Source organism: Penicillium cinerascens, assembly GCF_028974065.1.
Source record: "Penicillium cinerascens strain IBT 15544 chromosome Unknown contig_24_segment0_segment0, whole genome shotgun sequence".
NCBI lineage: Eukaryota > Fungi > Ascomycota > Eurotiomycetes > Eurotiales > Aspergillaceae > Penicillium > Penicillium cinerascens.
Genome location: NW_026695290.1, coordinates 1,538,002 through 1,562,224, shown reverse-complemented (window position 1 = coordinate 1,562,224; position 24,223 = coordinate 1,538,002). Strand labels below are relative to the sequence as shown.

At 52.1% G+C, this 24,223-nt stretch overlaps 9 protein-coding genes across 9 annotated transcripts; 6 read left to right on the top strand and 3 right to left on the bottom strand.

The window, feature by feature from the left end:
- Window positions 1-791: 791 nt before the first annotated feature.
- On the top strand, window positions 792-4,344 carry N7498_003682 (peroxidase/cytochrome P450 family protein; the record flags this gene model as incomplete). Its single annotated transcript, XM_058450744.1, has 5 exons — window positions 792-1,181; window positions 1,246-1,343; window positions 1,405-1,646; window positions 1,701-4,247; window positions 4,301-4,344. 5 exons carry the CDS (start codon window positions 792-794, stop codon window positions 4,342-4,344), a joined length of 3,321 nt encoding a protein of 1,106 aa, XP_058310206.1.
- A 2,133-nt stretch (window positions 4,345-6,477) lies between these two features.
- N7498_003681 (dynactin subunit 5) lies at window positions 6,478-7,176 on the top strand (the record flags this gene model as incomplete). Its single annotated transcript, XM_058450743.1, has 2 exons — window positions 6,478-6,516; window positions 6,607-7,176. The coding sequence occupies 2 exons, from the start codon at window positions 6,478-6,480 to the stop codon at window positions 7,174-7,176; spliced, it is 609 nt and encodes a 202-aa protein (XP_058310205.1).
- A 199-nt stretch (window positions 7,177-7,375) lies between these two features.
- Window positions 7,376-9,720, bottom strand: ccg9 (putative trehalose synthase (Ccg-9); the record flags this gene model as incomplete). Its single annotated transcript, XM_058450742.1, has 6 exons — window positions 7,376-8,088; window positions 8,147-8,256; window positions 8,302-8,766; window positions 8,819-9,094; window positions 9,148-9,554; window positions 9,616-9,720. 6 exons carry the CDS (start codon window positions 9,718-9,720, stop codon window positions 7,376-7,378), a joined length of 2,076 nt encoding a protein of 691 aa, XP_058310204.1.
- A 453-nt stretch (window positions 9,721-10,173) lies between these two features.
- N7498_003679 (ADP-ribosylation factor family protein) lies at window positions 10,174-10,897 on the top strand (the record flags this gene model as incomplete). Its single annotated transcript, XM_058450741.1, has 4 exons — window positions 10,174-10,267; window positions 10,320-10,625; window positions 10,678-10,790; window positions 10,856-10,897. 4 exons carry the CDS (start codon window positions 10,174-10,176, stop codon window positions 10,895-10,897), a joined length of 555 nt encoding a protein of 184 aa, XP_058310203.1.
- Window positions 10,898-11,886: 989 nt separating this feature from the next.
- N7498_003678 (cobalamin-independent methionine synthase II family protein) lies at window positions 11,887-13,200 on the bottom strand (the record flags this gene model as incomplete). The annotated part of the gene is made up of 3 exons (XM_058450740.1): window positions 11,887-12,458; window positions 12,510-12,926; window positions 12,981-13,200. The coding sequence occupies 3 exons, from the start codon at window positions 13,198-13,200 to the stop codon at window positions 11,887-11,889; spliced, it is 1,209 nt and encodes a 402-aa protein (XP_058310202.1).
- Window positions 13,201-14,097: 897 nt separating this feature from the next.
- Window positions 14,098-15,177, top strand: N7498_003677 (F-box domain protein; the record flags this gene model as incomplete). The annotated part of the gene is made up of 1 exon (XM_058450739.1): window positions 14,098-15,177. One exon carries the CDS (start codon window positions 14,098-14,100, stop codon window positions 15,175-15,177), a length of 1,080 nt encoding a protein of 359 aa, XP_058310201.1.
- Window positions 15,178-15,390: 213 nt separating this feature from the next.
- On the top strand, window positions 15,391-16,418 carry N7498_003676 (uncharacterized protein; the record flags this gene model as incomplete). Its single annotated transcript, XM_058450738.1, has 2 exons — window positions 15,391-15,648; window positions 15,822-16,418. 2 exons carry the CDS (start codon window positions 15,391-15,393, stop codon window positions 16,416-16,418), a joined length of 855 nt encoding a protein of 284 aa, XP_058310200.1.
- Window positions 16,419-16,641: 223 nt separating this feature from the next.
- N7498_003675 (putative PHD transcription factor) lies at window positions 16,642-19,218 on the bottom strand (the record flags this gene model as incomplete). The annotated part of the gene is made up of 2 exons (XM_058450737.1): window positions 16,642-17,606; window positions 17,658-19,218. The coding sequence occupies 2 exons, from the start codon at window positions 19,216-19,218 to the stop codon at window positions 16,642-16,644; spliced, it is 2,526 nt and encodes an 841-aa protein (XP_058310199.1).
- Window positions 19,219-22,149: 2,931 nt separating this feature from the next.
- N7498_003674 (sigma-70 region 2 family protein) lies at window positions 22,150-24,120 on the top strand (the record flags this gene model as incomplete). The annotated part of the gene is made up of 1 exon (XM_058450736.1): window positions 22,150-24,120. The coding sequence occupies one exon, from the start codon at window positions 22,150-22,152 to the stop codon at window positions 24,118-24,120; it is 1,971 nt and encodes a 656-aa protein (XP_058310198.1).
- Window positions 24,121-24,223: the final 103 nt, after the last annotated feature.

Below are 24,223 nucleotides of genomic sequence, written 5' to 3'. Positions count from 1 at the left end.
CCAAACAAAACAAAGCCCCACTTCGTGCTGCCATGGCCCATCGGGCCCATCTGGCTGGATATCGCGATCCTAGTGTGGACCGCCATGACCCCATCCGAGATGCGGTACACCGCTACCCATTGACGTCCGTCACATCCCCGCAAGGGAAGCTTCTTTGCGTACGAATCACAATTTGGCGTCAATATTCGTGCGTCGGTATGTACCTGATCCCTGCAATCCCGGTCTTCTGTTGACAGGTTGCATGGGGCGTGTAAAGAGTGGCGTAACTATGCATGCGAGAGAAGGGACGTGCCGCGCCAATTGCCTGGCCCACCCCCTTTCTCAGACCTGAAAGCTCCCCCACCTGTGGAACGCGTGCAGGGTGATCTTTTACTCGGTTCAGCTCTTCATGATGAAACAAACCAGAGCCATTGGCCTGGGATCACCGCCGGACAACCGCGAGCTCGTTCCATGCGGGGCTCTCGACATGATAGGCGACGGTGATGACTATGAGCCACAGGTCCCGGGCAGATCGAAGCTATTGTTCTCTGTCGAACCTTTCCCCAATCAGATCTGGACCTGACAGTCAATCAACTAATAGCGATAACAAATCCGCCCCGGACGCTCCACAGTCCTGCAGCTGACTCGGCCGCACAACTCGCTTTAAATCCGAGTGTCGCGGGCGCGGAGCTCTTCCTGTTCCTGTTCCTCTCCTGATCTGGCCCGAGGTTGCCAACTCTCAATTGTTCTGTTTGTACTTCTTTATATACCCCTACAAGTAATATTCTGAGCGGATTCGCTCTACCGTCACCATGTTGAAGAGGTTGTCCACCCAGCTGAGGCGCAACAAGGACACCAATGGTGATTCCGAGCCTAAGACCAAGGAGAATGGCAGCAAGCGCTTCTCCAAGGCTGCACCTGCTCGGAAATCCGTTTCCAACGAGGAGAATCACCAGGTGAAGCGCGCCGAGGTTGTTGCTGTCTTCGAGAAGTATGCGCAAGCTATCCACGCCTCGCGCGAGCCTCTGCCCAACCAGACCGGCGATGGTACCTATCTGAAGCATGACCAGTCCTCCGGTCTGATCAACGACATCAAGTCTCTGGGTTTCCGCGACATCAACACTGTCAAGGACCTGATCAAGAGTAAGGCCTCCGGTGAGCTGATTGACGACAAGACCTACCTCATGGAGCGCATTATTCAGGTACGGACTGCATTGTCAACGGTCAATCGCAATTGAAACGTGCTAACATAGATCTTAATTGCAGATGGTTGCCGACCTGCCCGGTCACTCAAAGAACCGTACCGAGCTCACCAACCAGTTCCTGGATGAGCTGTGGAATTCCTTGCCTCATCCCCCTCTCTCGTAAGATACTCCGGCAATTGAACCTATGCCCGCAGTGATAATTTTCTGATGCGATGAACAGCTACATGGGTGATGAGTATAAGTACCGCTCCGCCGATGGCTCCAACAACAACCCTACCCTTCCCTGGCTTGGTGCTGCCAATACCCCCTACTGCCGCACCATTCCTCCCATGACCATCCAGCCCAGTGGTCTGCCTGATGCCGGTCTGATCTTCGACAGCTTGTACGCTCGTCAAAAGTTCAACCCCCATCCCAACGGCGTCTCCAGTATGTTCTTCGACTGGGCCTCCCTCGTCATTCACGGTAAGTTTTGTCATTGCGCTTAATTGAATGAACAGATGCTGATTGTGTGTATAGACATTTTCCAGACCGATTACCGCCAACAGCATCTGAATAAGACCTCTGCTTACCTCGATTTGTCTATTCTGTACGGTGACTTCCGGGAACAGCAGGATATGATCCGTTCCCACAAGGACGGTAAGCTGAAGCCAGACACCTTCTCCGAGGGTCGTCTGCAGGCTCTTCCCGCTGCGTGCGGTGTTCTCCTGGTCATGCTGAACCGCTTCCACAATCATGTGGTCGAACAGCTGGCCGTGATCAACGAGAACGGCCGCTTCACTAAGCCCCGTGATGGTCTGCCCGAGGAGGATGCCAAGAAGGCCTGGGCCAAGTATGATGAGGACCTGTTCCAGACCGGTCGTTTGATCACTTGTGGTCTGTATATTAACATCACCCTGTACGACTACCTACGCACCATTGTCAACCTGAACCGCACCAACTCCACCTGGTGTCTGGATCCCCGTGCCCAGATGGAGAAGGCTGGTGCCACTCCGTCCGGTCTTGGTAACCAGTGCTCCGTCGAGTTCAACCTGGCCTACCGCTGGCACTCGACCATCTCCCAGGGTGATGAGAAGTGGATCGAGCAGGTCTACTATGACCTCATGGGCAAGCCTGCCGACCAGGTCACCATGCCCGAGCTGCTGATGGGCATGAAGAAGGTCGAGAGCATGCTCGATGCCGATCCCTCCAAGCGTACCTTTGCCCATCTGAAGCGCCAAGAGGACGGTACCTTCAAGGACGAGGAGCTTGTTCAGATCCTCACCCACGCTTGCGAGGATGTTGCCAGCTCTTTCGGTCCCCGCAACGTCCCCAAGGCTCTCCGTTCCATTGAGATTCTCGGTATCGAGGCTGCTCGCCGCTGGCACGTCGGTTCCCTCAACGAGTTCCGTAAGCACTTCGGCCTGAAGACTTATGATACCTTTGAGGAGATCAACTCCGATCCGGAGATTGCTAACACCCTGCGCCACCTGTACGAGCACCCCGACTACGTCGAGCTGTACCCCGGTATTGTTTCTGAGGAGGCCAAGGAACCCATGATCCCCGGTGTCGGTATCGCCCCTACGTACACCATCTCCCGTGCTGTGCTGTCCGATGCCGTGGCCCTGGTCCGCGGTGACCGTCACTACACCGTTGACTATAACCCTCGCAACCTGACCAGCTGGGGTTACAACGAATGTCGCTACGACCTCAACATCAATCAGGGTTGTGTCTTCTACAAGCTGGCCACCCGTGCCTTCCCCAACTGGTTCCAGCCTGACTCTATCTACGCTCACTACCCCATGACCATCCCCAGTGAGAACAAGAACATCATGAAGATGCTTGGCCGTGAGCAGGACTACTCCTGGGACCGCCCTGCTTACAGCCCTCCCCGCATCAACCTGCTCTCGCACGAGAACGCCAAGCTGGTCCTGGAAAACCAGGCCTTCAAGGCCTCCTGGAGCCGTGCCATGGATGACCTCTTCGGCCAGGGCGAGTGGGATGCCAAGCAGCGCGCCGCTATGGGCCAGGCCTTCAACACCGAGGACTTCCCCAAGCTGGTCAAGAAGTTCTACGAGGATGTCACCCTCCGGCTCATCTCGGAGAAAGGCGCCAAGCTGGCTGGCATAAATCAGGTCGACATTACCCGTGACGTCGGCAACCTGGCTCACATCCACTTCGCCTCCACTGTCTTCGGCCTGCCCCTGAAGACCGAGGAGAATCCCGCTGGTTTATTCACCGAGCACGAGCTGTACATGATCCTGACCACCATCTTCTCTGCTCTCTTCTTCGATGTGGATGCCACCAAGTCCTACTCGTTGAACCGTGCATCCGCCGCCGTCGCTACCCAGCTTGGCCAGGTTGTCGAGGCCACCGTCAAGGCTGACACCAGCAACGGTATCATCAGCGGACTGATGAACAACTTCCGGCCACATGACAACGCTCTCCGTGAGTACGGTACCGGTGCCCTACGCCGTCTTCAGGAGGCTGGCCTTAGTGCCTCACAGATTACCTGGTCCCAGATCATCCCTCTCGTCGTCGGCATGGTCCCCAACCAAGGCCAGGTGTTCACTCAGATCATCGAGTACTACACCTCGCCCGAAGGCAAGAAGCACCTTGCCGAGATCAACCGTCTCGCCAAGCAAGACTCCGCCGAGAACGACGAGGTCCTATACCGCTACTGCCTGGAGGCGATCCGTATCAACGGCACCTTCGGCGCATACCGCGAGGCCCAGAGCACCATGACCGTTCAGGACGGCGACAAGACCATCGACATCAAGGCCGGCGATAAGGTCTTCGCCTCCTTCGTGCAGGCCAACCATGACCCCAGCGTCTACCCCGAGCCCAAGGAGGTCAAGCTCGACCGTCCTATCGACTCCTATATTAACCACGGCCAGGGCCCCAACACCGGCTTCGGTCGGGAAATCACCAAGATCGCTCTCGTTGCCATGCTCCGCGTTGTCGGTCGTCTTCAGAACCTTCGTCGTGCCCCTGGTGCTCAGGGTCAGCTGAAGAAGATCCCCCAGGAGGGTGGCTACTACGTCTACCTCCGCCAGGATGGCACTTCTTACTTCCCCTTCCCTATGTGTAAGTTCCACCTCTCACTCTCTGAAATGTCTGTTCTAACACACTCGATACAGCGCTCAAGCTCCACTGGGACGGCGATTTCCCTCCCAAGTTCTAAATCGTCTATTGCACCGAATGAAAACTATAGCCCTGGACAACAGTCCAGCATGTGGAATAATGTACGGCACCTTGGGGTGACCATGGTTTACGTTTTGTTTTTGATTTTCGGAGACTCTCTAGTTCTCCAGGATATCCCGAAATTGTGTTTTAGTTATGATTTGACAACTGTAGTCTATAGTTTTTCACGCGATTGTTCTTGACATACAATTCGTTGATCCTTTCATGGTAGTGGCGTATCATTATGACCTGTCATTGGAGATAGTATTTTGAGGTTCTTGAGGTTACCTATACATCTACCTTAAGTATTTGGCTTGCTTCAAAAATCAATGAGTAAAAATTGAAATCATAAGTTTAAGAGTATCTAAGCATCGCCCCACGATGTTGAGCTCACTTCCAAAAGTGCCTGTGTTTCTGTCCCGTGAACATCACACTGACCATGGAAATCCAAGACAAAGACAGCCTTTGAACGTAAAAACACGATAAAAGTAACGAAATGAATCTCTTGATTTATCAAGCGGAGAAGAAGGCAAATTTAGGAATACAAATCCGCGCTATGATCTATATGGACTAGTCGCATATGTGTTCAAAATCTGTCTTTCCGACCAAAAGACTTCCCGCACTTGAAGCACTGGAACTCATTCGGCTATACATGCGTAGACTCAATATGTCGCCATAGACTTGATTTCTGAGAGAACCCACCAGAGTATGTGCAGCCAGTCCAGCCGCATTGAAATGGCTTGGTTGACTTGAGCCTAGGACAAGGTCAGCATCGACTTATTTCGAGGCAACATGTGTTGAAAAAACGCATTTGGTCTTCATTTCTTGACGCGGACCACCGGTGGTACCCGCTTGAGGGCTACCATCTTCGTTAAAAACAATGGAAGCCAGACTGTCCTCGGAGTGGTCGGGAATAGAAAGTTGCGGCCAACGATTTCTAACTGCGCCGTTGTTGTTGATCATAGCTGGAAAATTGGCGGTAAGAACTATGCCACGTATGTTAGAGCACTCCTATTGAACTGTAAAGGGCGTGATTTAGGAATACTTGACGTAGGCAGTGCAAACGAGGTTTGCCAATCCAATAGCGGTGATGAAAGACCCATAGACCAGTTACCTCTATGTCCAGCAGATAGACAGGAGAACGGGCAATCGATCATATTCCCATCATGTATTGACGACTCGGCAAATTCATTGCCAGAAAATGGGCAGGTGCCCTCAGAAATCATGTCATAGAGGAAAGTTGACATGATGCCGGTAGCTTGAGAGGAGATGTTTCGAGGGAAATACGCACTCAAAAGGCGATAGACACTCAGATGTCACTCTAGCAGTGTGCCGGCAGCGCGAAAGATTGAAAATCTGAATTTCGTCCTTTTGAAGAGATAGGAAAAGGAGATGTTCTTTGAGTGGTAGTGGGAAGAGGTATATTGAGTAAATAAATTATCGACGTTTTATAAGCTGTACCTGGGAGGAAGGAGATGCCTTAGAACCTGAAAATTTCGGCACCTGCAAGTTCCTTATTGTATACGCGAGCGGCAACTCCGACTTCCGCCACTATGGCGCAGTTATCCCTTTTAAGTATGCAGACGCGCTTATATAACTTCTTTCTCGCGGAATTGCTAGCCTAATATTACCTTGTACGTACTTGAAAATCCCTTTTACTCATTAGTTATACAGGGCCAGGCCAATATCTTATATTCATGCTCCACTGTCAAACCGAAGTAGGCGGTGAAGAGCTGGCAGTCAATCTCCACAAAGATAAGCTCATATTAAGTTCATTCCTGAGTATGATATTAGTCCAACGGTATACATATTTTATACTTGATCATTGACTTCCTTTTCTGCTAAGGGTGTGCAACATAGGAGTTACAGCAACCCCTTTTACTTTTTGCAATATCGTTTCTTAGCAAGCGCCCAATTACCGTCACCTAGCGTTATGGTGTATTATAAACTGATTCAAAGATTTGTCCATACTATGATACAAACCCAACATGAAATTAAGATCTCAAATCAGAGTCAATGCGTTGTAAAAAAAAAAAGCCTTTGACGAAGCTCGTGTATACTTCAGGTCCACACCGCCTTCGGGACCCAACACCAGTGGAAGAGCGACGACAACATACAGAAACACACCTCCAAGATGCCTCCTAAAGCCGCCAAGGGCGAGTACATTGAGACCGTACGTCTTTTCCCGAAATAACCCCATCCAACTCTCAAGGCCCTTACACAAGCACCCAATGCCTCTCGAACCGCAGCTCACGCGCAACAGGACACGGGAAACAAGATCTCGCGCCGGTCCCAAATCCACGGCACACAGCACATCATCCTAGGTGGCAAGACCGTCATCCAAGCCGAGGCCGTCATCCGCGGCGATCTCTACCGACTCCCCTCCACCGCCGCCTCGACAGACCCCAACAATCCCCCACAACCATCCAACACGCCAAGCGTCGCAATCACCGTCGGCCGCTACACCTACATCTCGAAGAGCGCGATCCTGCGGCCACCCAGCAGGCTGCACCGCGGTGTACACTCATACTACCCGCTCAAGATCGGCGATCACGTCTTTGTCGGAGAGTCTGCTGTTGTCGAGGCTGCGTCGCTTGGGAACCACGTTCATGTTGGCGCGGGGGCTACTGTCGGCAGTATGGCGATCATAAAGGATTTTGCGGTCGTGCTTGATGGTGCCGTTGTCCCGCCTGGTATGGTTGTGCCTAGTTGGTGTGTTGTAGGTGGGCGACCTGCTAGGATTGTTGGTGAGGTCGGCGAGGGGTATGGTGTCGAGGGGGCTGAAGGTGGTATGGCACGAGAAAGATATCGGGTTGTTGGGAGGCCGGGATAGATGAGCTTTTGATCGTGCCTTTTTTTTGTGATTTTTGCAAATGATACCCCCCTTTTTTTCAACGCTTTGTTTGCATAGGCTCCGGCTACGGCTTGAAATGACTTGTGTCTGCAATGCATAGACTCAGATAAAACCGGCAACAGGTACACCCTCGGGGCAGAGAGTCACGTAACAAACGAAAAACACGACCAGTATATTGCTATCCCATTTTGTTCACTTCCACCGCTCGCTTCATTCGATGCATTTTGTCCGGGGCAATACCGCTTTCTTCATACGCCATATCAACGATCCAACGGCCGTGCGGTTGCACCGGCTCGCCTTTGGAGAGCTTCGAGGACAGATACAACCAAGACAACGCACTACCCACCGTACTAACCTCATCGCAGACGTGGCTGACCGCATACGCCGCCATGCGGTCATAGAGTGCTTCGTCGGTCCACAAATCGTACAAATGCCGCGCCACAGCATCGGTGTCGCCGACATCCACCAAGAACCCGTTTTTAAGATTCTCGACTTGAAGTGGGATGCCACCAGCCCGCGTGGCGATGACTGGGATGCCCTTGTGAATCGCCTCTGATACTTTTACCTCGAATCCCTCACGGGTGGAAAGCTGCAGTGCAACTGTGGCTTTGGAAAGAACGGCGTTCAAAACTTGATCCGAGGGCCTCAAACGCATAACGCAGATGTAATCACGGATGTAGGAGATCTTGCGTTCGATGTGATCGATCACTTGGTCATAAATCACCGCTCCATCCGGGTCGTCTACGGAGCCGTGTCCGCAGATCAAGAGCTTCGGTGGGCTGAGATCTGGCCGGTCATGGGTAAGCCGGTTGTGGAACTTCTCGTACGAGTCCAGCACATCGAAGATCCCTTTAGCCGGGTCGAAACGTGCGATTTGCACGATGTACCGATCTGATACGTTTGGGTTAGTGACATCTCTCATGCACAATTGGGAGAGAAGTCTCCATACCGTCTGGGTACTGGATAGTCGGCATGTCCGCATTCCTGCACGCAGCATTGAAAATGCGACCGTAGTGTGCCACATCCCAGTCACGCATGTCCTTATTCAACCCATCCAGCCTGCGCCAGGTTAGGGAGATTATGCACGTTGAGCGAGTCACTTACCAATCGGTCGAGGCGGGTAAATAGCCCAAGATTTCAGTCGGCACGTCTTGGGGCACAAACGCTTTCACTGGATGGCTGATAAAAACATCGGCAAGTTTGATCTGATTCCACAAAAATTCCCATGCATCCGCCTGCGGAGTGCCCGGCGTGTCAACTAGATCACTTCGGATCTGGATGTGACTCCGGAAGATAACTGGTCGGGTTGGGGCGAGCTCCTTGGCTATAGGAATCAAACCCGGCATCTGAGGATCATCAATAATGATCACATCTGCCCCTCCGTCAGAAGGTGAACATAGAGGACCACCATGACAAGACCAGTAGCGCCTCGCATTCTCCCCGATCCAGTCCTTCAATAACTTCTTATTTTCAGAGCTCAAGCGTTCATCCGGGGGTGCAACACCTTGGAGGATGTTGTGATTGTTCTTGGTTACCCGAAAGACGCCCGGTCTGGGCTTCGGGACGTACCTATCCTAAATCAGTCTTCCTCTGCATCAACCGCAGTCACATAGGGACCCACCATTTGATATCCGTTTCCAGGGAATGCGAGAAACGCACAAGGGCATGCCGCATCAGAGCAACACCTCCTCCTTGAGGTGTTGCACTAAAGAATGCAATCTTGACCTTCCGCTTCTTGATATCCTTAGCATAGTATTGCACTGCCTCCCACGTATTGGGAGACACCGTCTTTTGGAAATCTTCAACATTCGCTAGTCGAACGTGGAAGCCCGTGTCCACCTCCACGAGCCCCATAAAGCCCACTTGCAGCAAGGGAATGTTTTCCGGTCCGAACAGCCTGCGCACGCGATCAGCATTTCGGGGGCCCAGAGCTCGCCGATCTCCACTCACCGAACACATTTCCGCGACATGGCCTCGGCCTGTTCATCGATTGTTTTGGCATTCCACGCTTGGGTCCGATCCGATCCCCGCCTGGTATACCGATCCATCGAATTGGTGGATTCGGGCGACACCAGTGGGATGACATCGAGCTCGGCCCATAGGCGGGAACAAAGTCGTGAGCAATGGTCCGCGAGATACGTGGGCATCGCCGCTCCGATGATTTTCTCCAGGTGTTTCTCTCCATATCCTCGAAGCCGAGAGACGATGAATTCGGTTGCTTCTTCGACGGATGGTTTCGATCCTTGCTCAAATACTTTCTCGATAGAATCGAGCAGGTACGTAGTGTCGCGGATGGAGATGGCAATGACGGAGGCATGGTGGTCGTCGAAGTAGGCCGAAATACCTGCGTAGACGTTCTTTGGCCGGTTAGCCCTGCCCAAGCTTATACTACTTGTTCTTGGATGGAGCTGCACGTACATCTGACGGAGGTGCCAGCCAGGCGTAGTTTTGGAATTGCTGCGATAGCTGGCGCTGCCGGGTGACAGAGCCACGGCGCTGGAAGTCTTGTCCGTTGCTGGTCATAGTGCTAGATAATTGTAGAATAGGAAGGACACACAAGTGCGAATTAATAGAAGTACAACTTCGATGAGTGGTCTTCGAGTACAGATGTACTGACTAGCTCGATCATGACGTAAAGAGTCCTTCATAACCACGGTTCGTGAATTCCAACTGCAACGAATAAACTATACCAACTAGCATACGTTGAGGATATACAATCAACATTTAACCCATTTACAGTTCAGTTTCATACTTTGAAAAAGATAACAGATAACCCCGAAGTGGATCCGCGTGAAACATTGCCTGGGGCGGCTGACTCATCCTGCCCCTTTTCCCCCGCCTCGAGAAACTTCGCGTCTTCTCTAATTTCCCACCTTCGCTAGCCTCGACTCGATCCGTGTATTTCCCTCCCTGTGCCCTTAAGTCGGCGCTTCAGCTCCTACTTTATTTCCAGCCAATTCCAAACGCGTCGCCAAGATGGGCGGCCAAGTATCCAAAATGATGGGAAGGATATTCGGCACGAAGGAAATGCGTATCCTGATGCTGGGTTTGGATGCTGCTGGAAAAACCAGTAAGGCCCTCTGGAGCTGGACGACGACAGGAATGTGGCTAATTCTTGCTAGCTATTCTTTACAAATTGAAACTCAGCAACCAGGACGTGACCACCATCCCCACCGTTGGCTTTAACGTCGAGAGCGTCACCTATAAGAATGTCAAGTTCAATGTCTGGGATGTCGGTGGCCAGGACAAGATCCGGCCTCTCTGGAGACACTACTACTCTGGCACACAAGGTTTAATCTTTGTGGTTGACTCCAGCGACACTGCCCGCTTGGAGGAGGCTCGCTCGGAGCTGCACAAGATCATCAACGACCGTGAAATGAAGGATGCTCTCCTGTTGGTCTTTGCCAACAAGCAAGATGTTCCCGGCCGTACGTGATTTCTGTCCCTTTCCTCCTTGTCTCACGCTTACCAATTGCACAGATCTGAGCCCGGAGGAGGTTACCCAGCAGCTTCAGTTGACCAAGCTGAAGGACAAGCTGTGGTACGTTGCACCCAGTGTTGCAACAGACGGCACTGGTATTTTCGAGGGCCTGGTAGGTGTTCCCTTCCCCTGGACTGGACTGAAACAAGCACTGACCCGCATGGCTCCACTTCGCAGGCCTGGCTCTCCAACAACGTCAAAACCCAGCCGCAGAAATAAATTCGCCCCGTGATCTCGAGAGGCGCCCAACCAGCCTCGTGTACAACACTTTGAAACTTCGACAAGTATTTCCTTTCGATTCATGTCCGTGTTTGATGACAAGACGACGCAGCATTTGGGCTTTTTTCTGTTCTATTCTCCTTGGGTCTTTTTCCTTTGTGCGCGGCCTTTTCTTCAGTCTCTCTTGGTTCCATTTTCCTTCTATGATATCCCCTCTGTTCTTACCCGGACTCGTCATGAGCTCCGCTTTATTTATTTAATCCTAATAATGGTTCTCATAATCAGCGTTGCCATTGTTCGATTCCCTTGCCATTTTCTTGTGGATTCCCGATATGTACAGAGTTGACTGATTGCATAGAAAGACGAAGCGATAATAACCGGATGCAGAGCTAGGATAGAGAATCAACTTGAACTCAAATGACATAAAAGTGACTGAACTGTGCTGCGTATGGACTCCTAAACTTGATGATTGAACGAGATGTGTAGTATGGTGCCGGCGAGTGAGCGATTCCGGGGTTCCTTGGAAGATTTTCCAAGTGAACAGGCCCAGAGATGTTTCTAACTATCTGATAATCAGGTAGACGCTAAGCGCAGCGGCTAACGAATGTGACCCGAAGGTCAAATTTGAGGACCCTGGGCGACACTTTCCATGTCCTTTATGAAACGAGGACCCGGTCTTCAAGATTCTTGCTTCTGACACTTCCAACTTCTCCAGCTTCCACAAGTCAATCTTCTACACTGCATTTAAGCAAGTCCCATTTCCCACGAGCACCATCCATTTCAGCATCAGCACTGCTTTTGTATCCATTTGACTGTATCCAAGAAATAGTACGTTAAGTTGACATTCCAAGATCATGACGTTCATCCCACTATCGCGCTATACACAAGCAAATCCCCAGACCCCGCCACATTGTTGAAAAGGCAATTGGGGCCTGCCGCCCCAACGACGAATGGCAAATATACAGATGGGTATTCGTTGAAATCCAATTTTAAAGCTGGTTGGGCCAGACGTCGTTGGCAATCTCACGGACCAGCTTGAGCTTGTTGATCATGCCGTTCCAGTCAATAGCGTTACCCTCATGGTGCGAAGCAAAGCCACACTGCGGGCTAACACCGACTTGGTTGAGCGCAGCCTCCAGCGAGATGTTGTTGCCCTCAGCAATGATCTTAGCAGCGTTGACGACACGCTTCTTCATCTCCTCCTTATCCTCCATGGTGGCGAACTTGCTGGTGACAACGCCCAGGATGACGTTCTTGTGGGTGGGGAGGTGCTTGAGCGGCTCGAAGCCACCGGCACGCTCGGTGTCGTACTCGAGGTAGTATGTGTGCACGTTCAGCTCCTGGAAGAGCTTGATGGCGATACGGTCGTAGCCGCCCTCGGAGAAGTGGCGGCTGCCGACGAAGTTGCCGCGGCACAGGTGCACTCCGACGTGCATGTCGGCGGGCAGGTTGATGAAACAGTCGTTGTACAGCTTGATGTACTTCTCGAACATGTCGTCCGCGCTGTACACATTGGCGGAGTCTTCCTTAAAGCCGTTCAGGAACTTCTCGGAGCAGAAGTCTATCACTGAGGTTAATAGGGTTTCCTGAATAGTTCGAGAGTATAACTTACAGGCCAGGTTGGGGTCGTCGTACTGCACGTTGCGGCAGCCGGCATCGTACAGGATCTTCAGCTCGGCCTGGTAGGCTTTGGCGATGTCGCCAAAGTACTCCTCATCGGAGCTGTACACCTCCTTGGGGTAGGCCTTGCCCTCGCGGTAACGCAGGTGGTACCAGTTGGGTGCAGCAAGAGTGATCTTCAGGTTCTTGACCTCGTCTTTGGGCACCAGGCTAGCCAAGTACTTGAACTGGTCGACATAGGTGCTACCGACGTGCTTAATCTTGCCCGTGCAGAGAACGGTCTCACCGGGCTTGTGGCCGGCCTCGAGGAATGCGGCAATATCGGGGGCATAAGGGCGGAAGATGTCTTGGTCGAATTCGGTGACCTCCTCAAAGCCATCCAGACCGGGGAAGAAGGTGCCCCAGAACACTGATATCGTCAATTATGTCCTTTCTACTTCGAGCTCTTTTTGTATATGCTTACTGTGGCGGCAGTACTCGCCATCGGATGGTGCGCCATAGCCGAGTTTCTTCTGAATGTCAACAATTTTCTTGATTTCGTGGGCTTCCACCTCGGCGAGCTTAGCCTCGGAAATCTCGCCCTTCTCTTGAGCAGTCTTGGCGTCCAGAAGCTGCTGGGGACGAAGAAGTGAGCCCAAGTGCTCGGCGCGGAAAGGAGGTCTCTGGTGAAGTTGAGGAGCCATTGTGGAGAGACTACGCAGTCCCAAGGTTAGCTTTGAACAAAGACTGTAACGAGATGGCACTCACAGAATGACTATGTGCAGTAAAAAAAAGTCTGGAAAGAAAATGACGAGCAACCCTAGGAACTAAATGAGGGGCAACCAGTTGCGATAGTATTCGCCGACCTCGCGGACCTACGATCCTCGCCCCACAGGCAAAAGAAGAGCATCCCCACACTCTGTCCTCCGCCTATTGGAACCCTGCCATTGCTCATGCCCTGGTCCAAGCCGTCCGCTACTGTACATGTACGACTTGTTCCTGCTGAAGGAAACGCAGTCCGTTGCAGTATCTTCAACTTGACATCGAGGAATCTCCGCCGCGGCGTCTATACAATTTGCCCAGATATACGGGGGCCGCTGCTTGGCGCCTCATAAACAGGGGCCGGATTAATCGGCTTGAGTCTGCAAACGTCTTAAAATCGTACAACGGTGTGCTCCGGCATCGCAGCTCACGTAAATGGCCTGTAATTTCTAGTTAGAGAAGCAGTGTGGCCGCCAAATCTGCGGTTCGAAAGCGACGTGCTCCACACCGTGCCCGGGAAACCTCCGGCCGAGCTCTTCCCTAACTGTCATACTTTAGAATCTTTTAACTAGATCATCACATCATTATCTTCTCCAACATCATGATGCTATGTGTATCCAGTACGATGTTCCTTTCAATCCCAAAACCGAAGAATTGGCGACCTATACAAGCACGCTGAGTAAAGGCTGACAAAGAACCGAGTGGATGATGTGGTGGTCGAAGTGGGGAACCACGGCACTTCGTCCTCTCTGCTTTTCCCGAACATCGACATCGCCCCCAATATTGGTCGCGTTCGCTATCAGATTCCTAGCCAAGAAGCTCGTCATGTGAGCTTGGTGATGCCGTCTGCCCTGGAACGGCTCCCCAACGAGCTGCTGGATCACATCATCTCGTACCTGGCGACAGAGCCACCCTCGCGGGCTCGACATCATCAGCCCCCGACCCGCCATTTCACTTGGTCCAGGACCAGGGATCTCAAGCACCTGGCACAGACCTCGTCTCAGTTTCTGGATCTTGTGCGACCCCGGCTCTTCACCCATGCATGTCTGGAGCTGGAGGATGAATTTAATTTCCTCGCCTTCATCCTACGATCCGGTCTTCGTCGTTACGTGACCTCCCTTGTGGCCATTACAATAAATGCATCGGCCGATCCAACCGATCAGGGCTGGTGGCGCCGGGTCCTCCGTTATCTGGACCCGGCTTGTGTGACAGTCCTAGCGCCGCCGACATTCATCGGCAATATGCTGAACACTCCGATCATGGATGGCCATAGCTGGGCGTTTGATATCAAGCTGCAGGTATTGCAGTTGGAGCGACACAATCCACTTCCCCACTCGGAAAAGCCGCTGGACTTGGAGAATTGTAAAAGCTTGCTTGACACACACCAATGGACATCCATGTCCTTTAACGAGTCATCCTCCCTCAAAGCCTACAATCACTACGAGTACTTTCTTTCACGAGTCCCCTCCGTAATTGGGGAGTGGGGAATGCAACTTGCGCCCCAGGAGCCTCCGTCCTTGGATCTACCGGCAACCCTCCATGGATTAACATATTTCTCCTATACGGCCGTGTTCCCTTTTTACAACCACGTCAAGCTCGTGCTCGATGCACTTGCCAGTATGCCAGAATTGCGTGTGCTGGAGATGCAGTTAGCTCCCGATGCGGACAACCATATTACCGAGACCGAGCAACGCGGATCCATGGATCCTAATGATCCTTGGATGGAGCTTGCAACCTCATATTCCCTGATAGGATTCGAAGTAAATGCAAAGCACTCCCTGGTAGAGTTTAGGAGTGGAGACTTTCATCTCGACGCTATACGCTCCGAACTATCTCAGATTCTGGAGGATTCTCTGGGCGAATCGGGCTGGAAGCATGATGAACACAGTGTTTGGAAACGAATCACGTCACGTATATAAGGACTTGCAAATATCTTACTCTCGCGACATTCGAATCGCAGTGTACTGTAATTGTAGCGTACGCCGTGGGTCTCGGGAAGCCGGTACGCACAAAAGTGGCCGATCGCGTCCCCAACTTCCGGCCCCACCACTCTTCAGTTTCGCGTTGACACCCCCGAAATGTGGCGTGTATTAGGCTGATTGAACATCCCTGAGCTAAGATCGTCACGCAGAATGGCCACTGCTCCTGATGTCTACTCAGCGGAGCCTACACACCCGGTCCTTGCGAGCTCCCTCCTCACTCAGCCAAAGCTCAGGACGACTGATACAACGCGCTCTGCACATGAATCAACAGATATCAATGACTGGAACCTCAAAGATGACTGGGACGCCGGTATCCAGTCTTCGGCTGGCACCTTCCGATGCGGCGCTGTCATCGGCTTCTCCAGACTGCGTAACCAAAGCAAAGAGAATGACGAATACATCGCTCAGGTATGAACGAGGCCCTCTGGACCAAAGGCATTGCTAAATCAACTCAGATACCTCGCTCCCTTCTAATAAAACATTTGCTGAGGGTGACCCCGTCATCAGGAACAAGCGCATTCATAATTTATCCCAATAATTTCGATGCCTTTGCGCCTAGGGTCTTACTCAATCATCTCCAGTCTACCGTTGGCCAGCCTCTCCCAAAAGAAGATGCAATCGAGCGGCTTAGTTCCGTGCAGTTACTCCCAATTCACAACTTCCCAAATGCCGCCCAGGCAATTGGCAAGGTCTCAGACTCGCTACAAGAGCTTCAAACTCAACGCACGAACAACCACTCCGTCGTTTTAATCGTCGTCAGCCTTGACACACTATCTGAAGGCATCATCCGAGCTTCAAATCCGGTCAAGGGGACCGCTTTGTTAGCAGCCACATTACGGAACCTGACTCGGTTATCCAGAGCATATGCCTCCTTTCTCTCGGTGATGTTAGTCAATACCAACGGACTCGGCCCACCAAACTTCGAATCGGACCAGCAATCAGAGAAGCAAAAGGCCCCAGTTGAAGATGACACAAGATTCTCTCGTGACGGTGGCATCCACTCGATCTTCCAAATACCCGGCCCTTCACTCCTATTTAACCTCCTTATGAAAACCCTGGATCAAGGCATCGACACACACATACTGCTCTCCGACGTCAAGTCAGCCAAGGTAGCAGAAGTGATCAAAGACCGCGTCGGCCCCGGACTGGGTAAATGGGGAATATGGACCTCAAAATAGACCTACGTCAGCCATGAGACTTTGATAGAAGGTTCATATTCATCTATCTGATGCAAATCGCTACTCATACACGCCCATCCAACGATCAAATGTGCGACCAGATCCGCCTCATAGTGCGCCATTTACCGAATGCAATATGATCCTTTTCGAAATATCAACTCCGATCCATGAGCCATTTTCGCTGTAAAGGGTATCAAGCTTTTTTGTTCCAGTTCAGGATCGTTCATCGGGCCTCAAGAGGCATATTCTCCTTCTCGGCCCATTTCCTCAACACGGCTCTCTCCGCTACAGAGCGAGCTTCAGACTCGTACTTGGTGAGATCTTGATCCGCCGCGCTCTCTTCAAAGACAATGTCCTGCTGCTGCACCTTAACCCACTGCTTGTGTCGTTCGCACCGCTTCTTGGTACAAATGCCGCGGGTCCAGAATGCCAGTTCATCTTCTTCCCCGTCCATGGCCGTGTCGCCATCGCCATCGGTGGTTGTCGGGTAACTCGCGGCGAGGGCCTCGACTGTACCCTCCGAAAGGGCTTTCTTGCCAGCATCCGACAGCCGCCACTCATCAAACTCCTCGTCGGACCAGGAGAGGCGAGAATCAAAGCCGCAGATGTCCTTCCATCCGCCTTTCGGGTCGTTTGCCTTGAGTTTTTCGACCACGCCCTTGGATCGCTGGCGCACAAGACCCACAAATGTCGACCGGGCTGCGAGCATCTCCTTGCGATGGATGAGCTCGTCCCGAAGGTTGCGCAGCTTGTCAAGTCTTGCTGCTTCGTCGGGAGAATAGTCCAGGTCGCTGGAATCGATATCGAAACCGAGCTTGTCCCCGGCCTGCGGTGTCTCGCTCTTTACCTCGGCCTTGGGGCTTTCCTCCTTGGTGGACTCTGGAGGTGGAGAAATGATTCGGTCACCTAACGTGCGGAATTGCTCCACAGATGTAGCTCCCATGATCGCGGCTTTTAGATCACCGGCCGTGAGAACCCCACCCATGCTGCCCAAGTCCTCCAGACGTTTCCGAGCAGGTCCCAGCTTGAAACGACGGGTCTGCTGGCGCATGAATTCGCGGCCGTGGTCGTCACAGCAGTATTTACTAGGATTCTGGCGAGTGACGCGCGCCGGTTTGCGACATTCGAAGAGACGACACATCGGTTTCCATGTTGTGACACCTTTGCCGCGCTTACTGCAGTTCGGGCCTGGTTTACTGGTTAGAGAAGGGAATGAAGAGAGGCGGACAGGACACTCACATATGTACTTATCGATCAAATCGGCGTCTCGGGGATCGATGTTGACACATTTCCCATGGTACCAATCCTCGCAATTGCCATCGCATCCGATCATCCATGTATGGTTATCAGGTCGTCGGCAAATGCAAAATAATGCGTTTTCATCTTCGAACGAATCCTCATCCTCCTCGTTGACTGCTGTCTTGCTAGGCTTCTTTTTCTTCTTCTTCTCTGGTGGTGGAGAACCGGCCACTGATACAGAGCTCTGCTTTTTACCGGGTGTTTTGCTAGTGCGGGATGCTGGTGTATTGGAGCGCCCGTCAACGCTGTCTGCGTCATCGTTCGGCCTGCGCTTCTTTGCTGTAGGCTTTTTCGCCGTGCCTTTCTTGGTAGCTGCGGATCCCTTCTTATTTGACGCAAGTTTCACTGAGTTCGCTGGAGATGATCGATCGGTTGATGATGCGCGTGATGATGGTCCGTTTTTGAGATTTGCGAGTGTTTTGGAAGTGGGCTGGTCACTTATGCCATCCAGCCCAAGCGATTTGGTTTCAAGATCATCACTGGCAGGAATTATGTCCAGAGTTGAGCTCATTATCTCGTTTTTCACCGGTGGTAAAGCAGTGTCCAGGTTTCGGACTAATGGCGCACTCTTGTTGGAGTCATAAGAATCATCGTAGAGATCAATCCACGTCGCTCCACCTTCAGCGGTGCTTCCGTTCTGTTGCATTGAAGGCTCGAGATTTCTCAAGGACCGATGAATCTTTTGGGCTCGCGCAAGTCCGAAATGTCCACTTTGTCGCCATCCGCCGATCCCCACGACCCGACCGTCTTTCACAATAATATTGGGTAGCTCCAGGTCGTTATGTGTGAGACATAATTCCTCCCCTGCAACCTTTTCTGCAAACAATATGCTTCGTTCCTCCTCGGCTCCTGATGGCGGGGGTTGCGAATTGAGACCGCGGCATACGTAGGAGGGTTCGTCGGAAGAAGGGTCGATTGTCGCAAGCTGCTGCAGGATCTGGCGACATTGATTCTTGAAGACATCTATTTCCTCGGCGCTGAGATATCGCCAAGCAACATCCAGCGACACACCAGGGATTCGAGATTCCACTGTCACATTTCTTCCCTCGATTGTCCCACAGAAGCATATAACTGGAACCGCGACTCCAATCTCCTTCAGAGTATCTTCGGCTTTCCGAGCTGCTGATAGTTCGTTCGCATTCACGCAAGAGTATCGTTCCGCAGCTGCACCATCGGCGACATCGCGATCAACCCGAATGATTACACTGCCTGCAGCAAAAGCCTCTCTTGGTCCCGAGATACCAAGAGAGTGCTCCGGAGTGCAGAATTTTGTGGCGGTATCCTGCCAAAAGGCATTCGCTTTTGGATCCGGCTGGTACCAGTGGTTGTAATGAGGGGTGAAATCGTCGGGGTGCGGGGCGTAGCGTCCATATTGCGCGCTTTGCGCAAGGAAGGGATCGTCTCGGGGGATGTGTTCTGGCCGTGTCTCGTATGGATTGACTGTCGTCGTGGTGCATGCGATCTCCGCGGACCCGTTCAAGTGATTTGCGTTCGTCTCCATCTCCACCACTAGGGCCAAAGCCGCAGAAATGAGCTCAATAGGCTATGCGTTTTGTCGCTTAGTATGTCAAACGGCACACGGATGGTGTAAAGTCAAGCTTGAGCGGAGGAAAGCGATCACGGTAGCGAAAGGCGCGGACTGAGTTAAATGCACACAGGTCCCGTCGGAAATGCTGGCGGCATCATGGAACTTGCATCGATGTGTCTGTCGGTTCAAGATCCAGAACAGACCCGTTCACACTGATGCGACAAGCAGCACGCGACCAGTAGGGGATTTCGAGCAAATTGTGTCGGCGGGCGGATTTCGAGCAGATTCACGCTCCTTTCAACCGCTCACTCTGGGATGTGTCACTCCTGCAATTCGCCTTCGGGGGTGCGTTCACAGTGATATATTGATAAACAAAACCTCAAAACAGGTTATGGAACATACGAAGCAGCAAACACAAGGGTGTTATCACGAGTCCCTTGAATCGCAAACGCAGATCGGCGTGTCGGAGTTTTGGCACAAAGCGAAGGCGGTGAGAGTGTCCGTGACACGCGACAGTCGCGCTTTGGCTTCACCGCGCTGCACCGACTCCCAGACATAAGGACACGGCATGGCGGTCATTCTCAGTTGCATACATATTCTCGCAGCAGGCATTATTTAAGTTCTCTCTGAAGCTATAAAATTTTTCATCAGACCAAGTACTTGGTTCCTTTACCACAAAACCTCTCCGTGAAATGACAAGGACAGCCGTGATGTATTGTATTTTGAAATCGCTGCTACTAAGTTATCTTACCTGCATCTGCTCTTTTAGGTCGCACCTTGAAGCCAGATATATCAGAGATACCATGCTGATGCTACGAGAAACGGACCACTCCTGCTAATTGACAGTATCAGGGGCTTGAGCTATGGTGAAGATTATCCTTGGGCGCCTTAGCAACCCAGGTAGGTATACTCTATGCCCATCGACTCCCTCCATGCCATAGTCCTATAGTACCAACAGCAACAGGGGAGGTCAGGGAAAGTTGTGTGTCTGGCGGCTAAGCGCACAATCGTTAATTGGATGTGAGATGCGGTGAAGAAGACGGATAAGAGTGGACGCATAGCGGTCTACATCCTTCGGTAAACCGGGGAAGCCAAGGCCATTTTGTAGACATAATGCCGACCCCATCGGGTTCATCTTTCCCCAGAACATCATGTGCAGACATCGCCTCAATGCAACCTGGAGCCGTGGGTGACAATTGGAGATTCAAAAAAATCCTGAAACAGGGCGACACATGGTGCATCTGCATACTTTAGGGCCACGTTTAGAGCCTGCAGGTAAGACTAGACTAGCCGTTGGAGATCATCCAGGGAGACTTGGAGTCATCAGCGTTGGGGCATAATCATATCCCGATGTCTCTGGCATTAGGGCTGTGCTGGCCCACTTCAACGCTTACATGTAAGCGGAACCAGGATTAAAACCCTGGAGCGCCATTGAAGATTGCCGGGTGCAAAGGCATAGGATCTTAGAGTGATTGGAGATGGCCGGATTCATTCATCAGGGGTTGAGTAGGAGTACCAACGTCAGACGCGGCATATCAATCACCGTGCATCGAGGTCTACACCTGCGTAATGAACCTAAGGCTGCATCTTGCCCGATTCGGGGCATGAAGACCGAGCTAGGCCCCGCCGTATCCGGGTCCGAGCGTGTCTCAGGCATTAGAATTCTGATGTTGATGGATCAGGGGCGTAGGGACAGTGAGTGTTCCCGTTAGTGATCAGCCTGGACTATGCCGAAGATGGTATGTCGCTGATGGAATGTGGAGCCCCATCGTGAGATACGGTAGGGATGCGGGCGGGGGGTTGATAAGGCTAAGAGCTTGATAGTGATGTTCATCAACCCTCAGGCTTCGAAACAGTTTGGCGTTGAACACATTCCTGGGAGACTCCATTCTGACTCTCATGGGGTATGCCGAAAGACACGCTACCGCAGGATACGCAGGACTTGGTCGGCTATAGGCGTCTGCAAACATGTATCCGTATCCTGTAGGCCGAGTACTTGGTCTCGGTATTGGTCAAGCATGCCCAGCATCGGGCACGGCGGAAGTCCCGATCATCTGAGCTCCCATGGCCACGCAGCTGAAGCTTGGGCAAGAAATGCCAAGCAGCGAGACGGAAAGGGACGAACTGGCCCAGTCTCCAGTTTCCAGCCTCCAAAAGCCCCGGCTTCCCGGATCCCGCTGGAACAGACCAGGGTAATTAGGCCCTAGGCAGTGACCTGGTTAAGACAGCACCATTCGATCCCCTAAATGTCAAGTGGAGCCGAGTCCGCTCTAAAATGTGGTCCCGCTGATCTTGATCTAACCTACTTTGTGGTGTCGAGTGAGACCCATGTCTCGCGTCTGCTTGGTGTCTTGGTGTTTGCACTTGCGTCAAAAAATGCGCCTGCCAATCGCAATACGCATCCATGGCTGTGCGAGCCGCGACTTGATCTGACGATCGGCCACTGGTCGTTGCAAAGATGGCGCACTTCGGCCCCATTCCCGCTTTGGGAGATGTTTCACCACGATTCGCCCTGAAAGATCCCGGTATTCTCTTGCACAGGGGCTCGAAACAGGCGTGTTGTAGCCGGCATGCTGGACCCTATTCCGTTTCGGTCATAGTTCATGACTGTTGAAGTCGATGGTGGGGATCCTACTTTCCGTCTTGGCACAAATGCGCGAGGGCCCTGTGGAGTCCTGAGCTCTGCTTATTTTCACCGTCTGGACTCCGGCCTCCCCCGCCGTGCTTTCCTCGCGTTTTAAGCCTGTGCATGAGGACTTGTCGATTTTTCTGTAGCTCCAGCTGTCCTTTCTTTAATCAATCCTTCCCGCAATATCAAAACATCACTGGTCACCTTAGCCTTTTTCACCGTGCACCTTCAAGGACACTTGCGCTTTCCTGTGCGCTTTGATTTCATACACAATAATGTCAAATCCCACGAAAGCGGCGAGCAACGTCGAAAACTCCAACATGCGATGGCAGTTTATCGACTCTTCGAATAACAGTCGGAGCAATCTGACGCAAGTGAAGCGCCATGTTATGCAAGAGTACCTGCGCTATAAAAAAGGTGGCTCTCGTCAAACCAGCGAAAGCGAAGAAGAGCCCGTTATTGCTTCGAAACGTGGGCGGCCCAGAAAAGGTCGAGCTGCGAAGCGCAAGTCTGCAAGAAAGGCCGAGAAAAGCAGCTCTCCAGATCAGTCACAGGAAGGAACCTTCCCTTCTGGGGACACACAGGCCCAAATCGAGGATATTCACTGGCGGGAAGCCGCTACATCCTCAATTATCTCGCTAGCGGTTCCAGTCCTTGATCCTGCTCTTCCTCTATCTCACCACACATCTCCTGTCGTGCCACAAGGCTATCAGTTCCCACCTCGGGGCTTCCTTAACTTCTCTCCGTACAGCCATAATTATACAGAAGACTCTAACAGTCTTGAGTCGTTTTCGTCTGCTACCATTACTCTTCTCGAATATGCACGGTCCCCGAGGACGATTTTAAGCGCTGCACGGACAGATCCATTCAATAGCCTCCCGATAGAGCTCGATCTTGAAGGCCAAAGACTATTCGACTTTTACGTGAGTGATATGCCGGCATGCTCCTATGGCACCCACTTCCGATCTACCAAAGCACACAACTGGTACACGGCCGTCTTCATCCCGGAGGCTATGAAAGGTGCCGTAGCCTTCCAAAATACAATCCTGGTTCATGCCGCCAATACTTGGGCCTGGGTCCGCAACGAGACCGAAACTTCCAGCACTCTCCTACACCGAGATCGCGCTCTGACAATGCTCCGAGAGCATCTGTCCAATGACCCTCGAGCCGACTCTGATGTCGCAATCATCTCCTGCCTGAGCGCCGCCGCTCTGGAAGACTTTGATCCCAGGCCGGGCCACAAGGAAATCAGCTGGGTGCATATGCGTGCAGCTCGCGAGATGATTAGGTCTCGCGGCGGACCAACCGCCTTCGCAAATACCCGACTCGGGATGCTGATCAATTGGCAAGATTATATCTTGTCGGGATACGAAACTCATGGGCCAAGCTTCTTTTTTGAAAACGAACCACCGACTTCAATCTCGCAACCCGAGTGCGCTCAATCCCAACCTTCTCACAACCTCTACTCCATACCATCTCCGCCAAGTTCCACCTCTTCTGTCCTCTCAGACCTCGCGGCATGCCCAGAGCCCACACCGACAGCCCAAAGAACGTCACCAATGGATGAGATCCGACTTCAATGCGAAGAGTTCCTCGACTTTCTCCGCCGCTGCGAACAACTATCTCTCTACCAACTACATAACCTAGAATCTTGCGACCCAACCCGTTACACTGCAGTAAAAACATCATCTCTCCTATACAAAGTCCTAGCCGCTCCCCCAAGCGCACGGTTCACCGCATCCGGAGACCGAAAACAAATGGTCGCTCGACTGACAGCAGTCATGATGTTGAACGCCGCCCTCTGGGACTACCGCTACACACCCATCCTCGCGGGCACTTTCCTCAGCACCTTGGAACAAGCAATGGTCGACAGCGAAGTCAACCTGAGCGGGTCCGTCGAAGCCATCCTTCAGATCCTATTAGCATGTAACGATGGCTGCACGAATAACTGGACGACTAGTGTCGAAGGCAGTGTTGCACTTGGGCTTGCAGAAAGCATTCCCGACTTTAAGCAGTATTCACCCATTGCGACGTCTCCATCTGCTCGGCCCTGGTTCACGGGTAGAATGTTGAAGATTGCGAAGAGACTGGGCGCGGACTCGTGGCACCGGATCAATGACTTCCTTTTCGATTGTTTAACGCTTCGGGTTACTGAATCAAGTGCTTATCTTTGGGAGGCGGATCTGCGGAGGGAGATACTCGATGCGCCGTTGACGAGCTATGTTATGCCTTCACTGATGGTCTAATGCTTCGCGGTGGTCTGCTTCTTCTGTATATAATTTGTATCACCCCATTACCCAATTGGTGTCTTGGTGTGGGTTACGGGTTCTTTGTGCCCGTTGGTGTTAC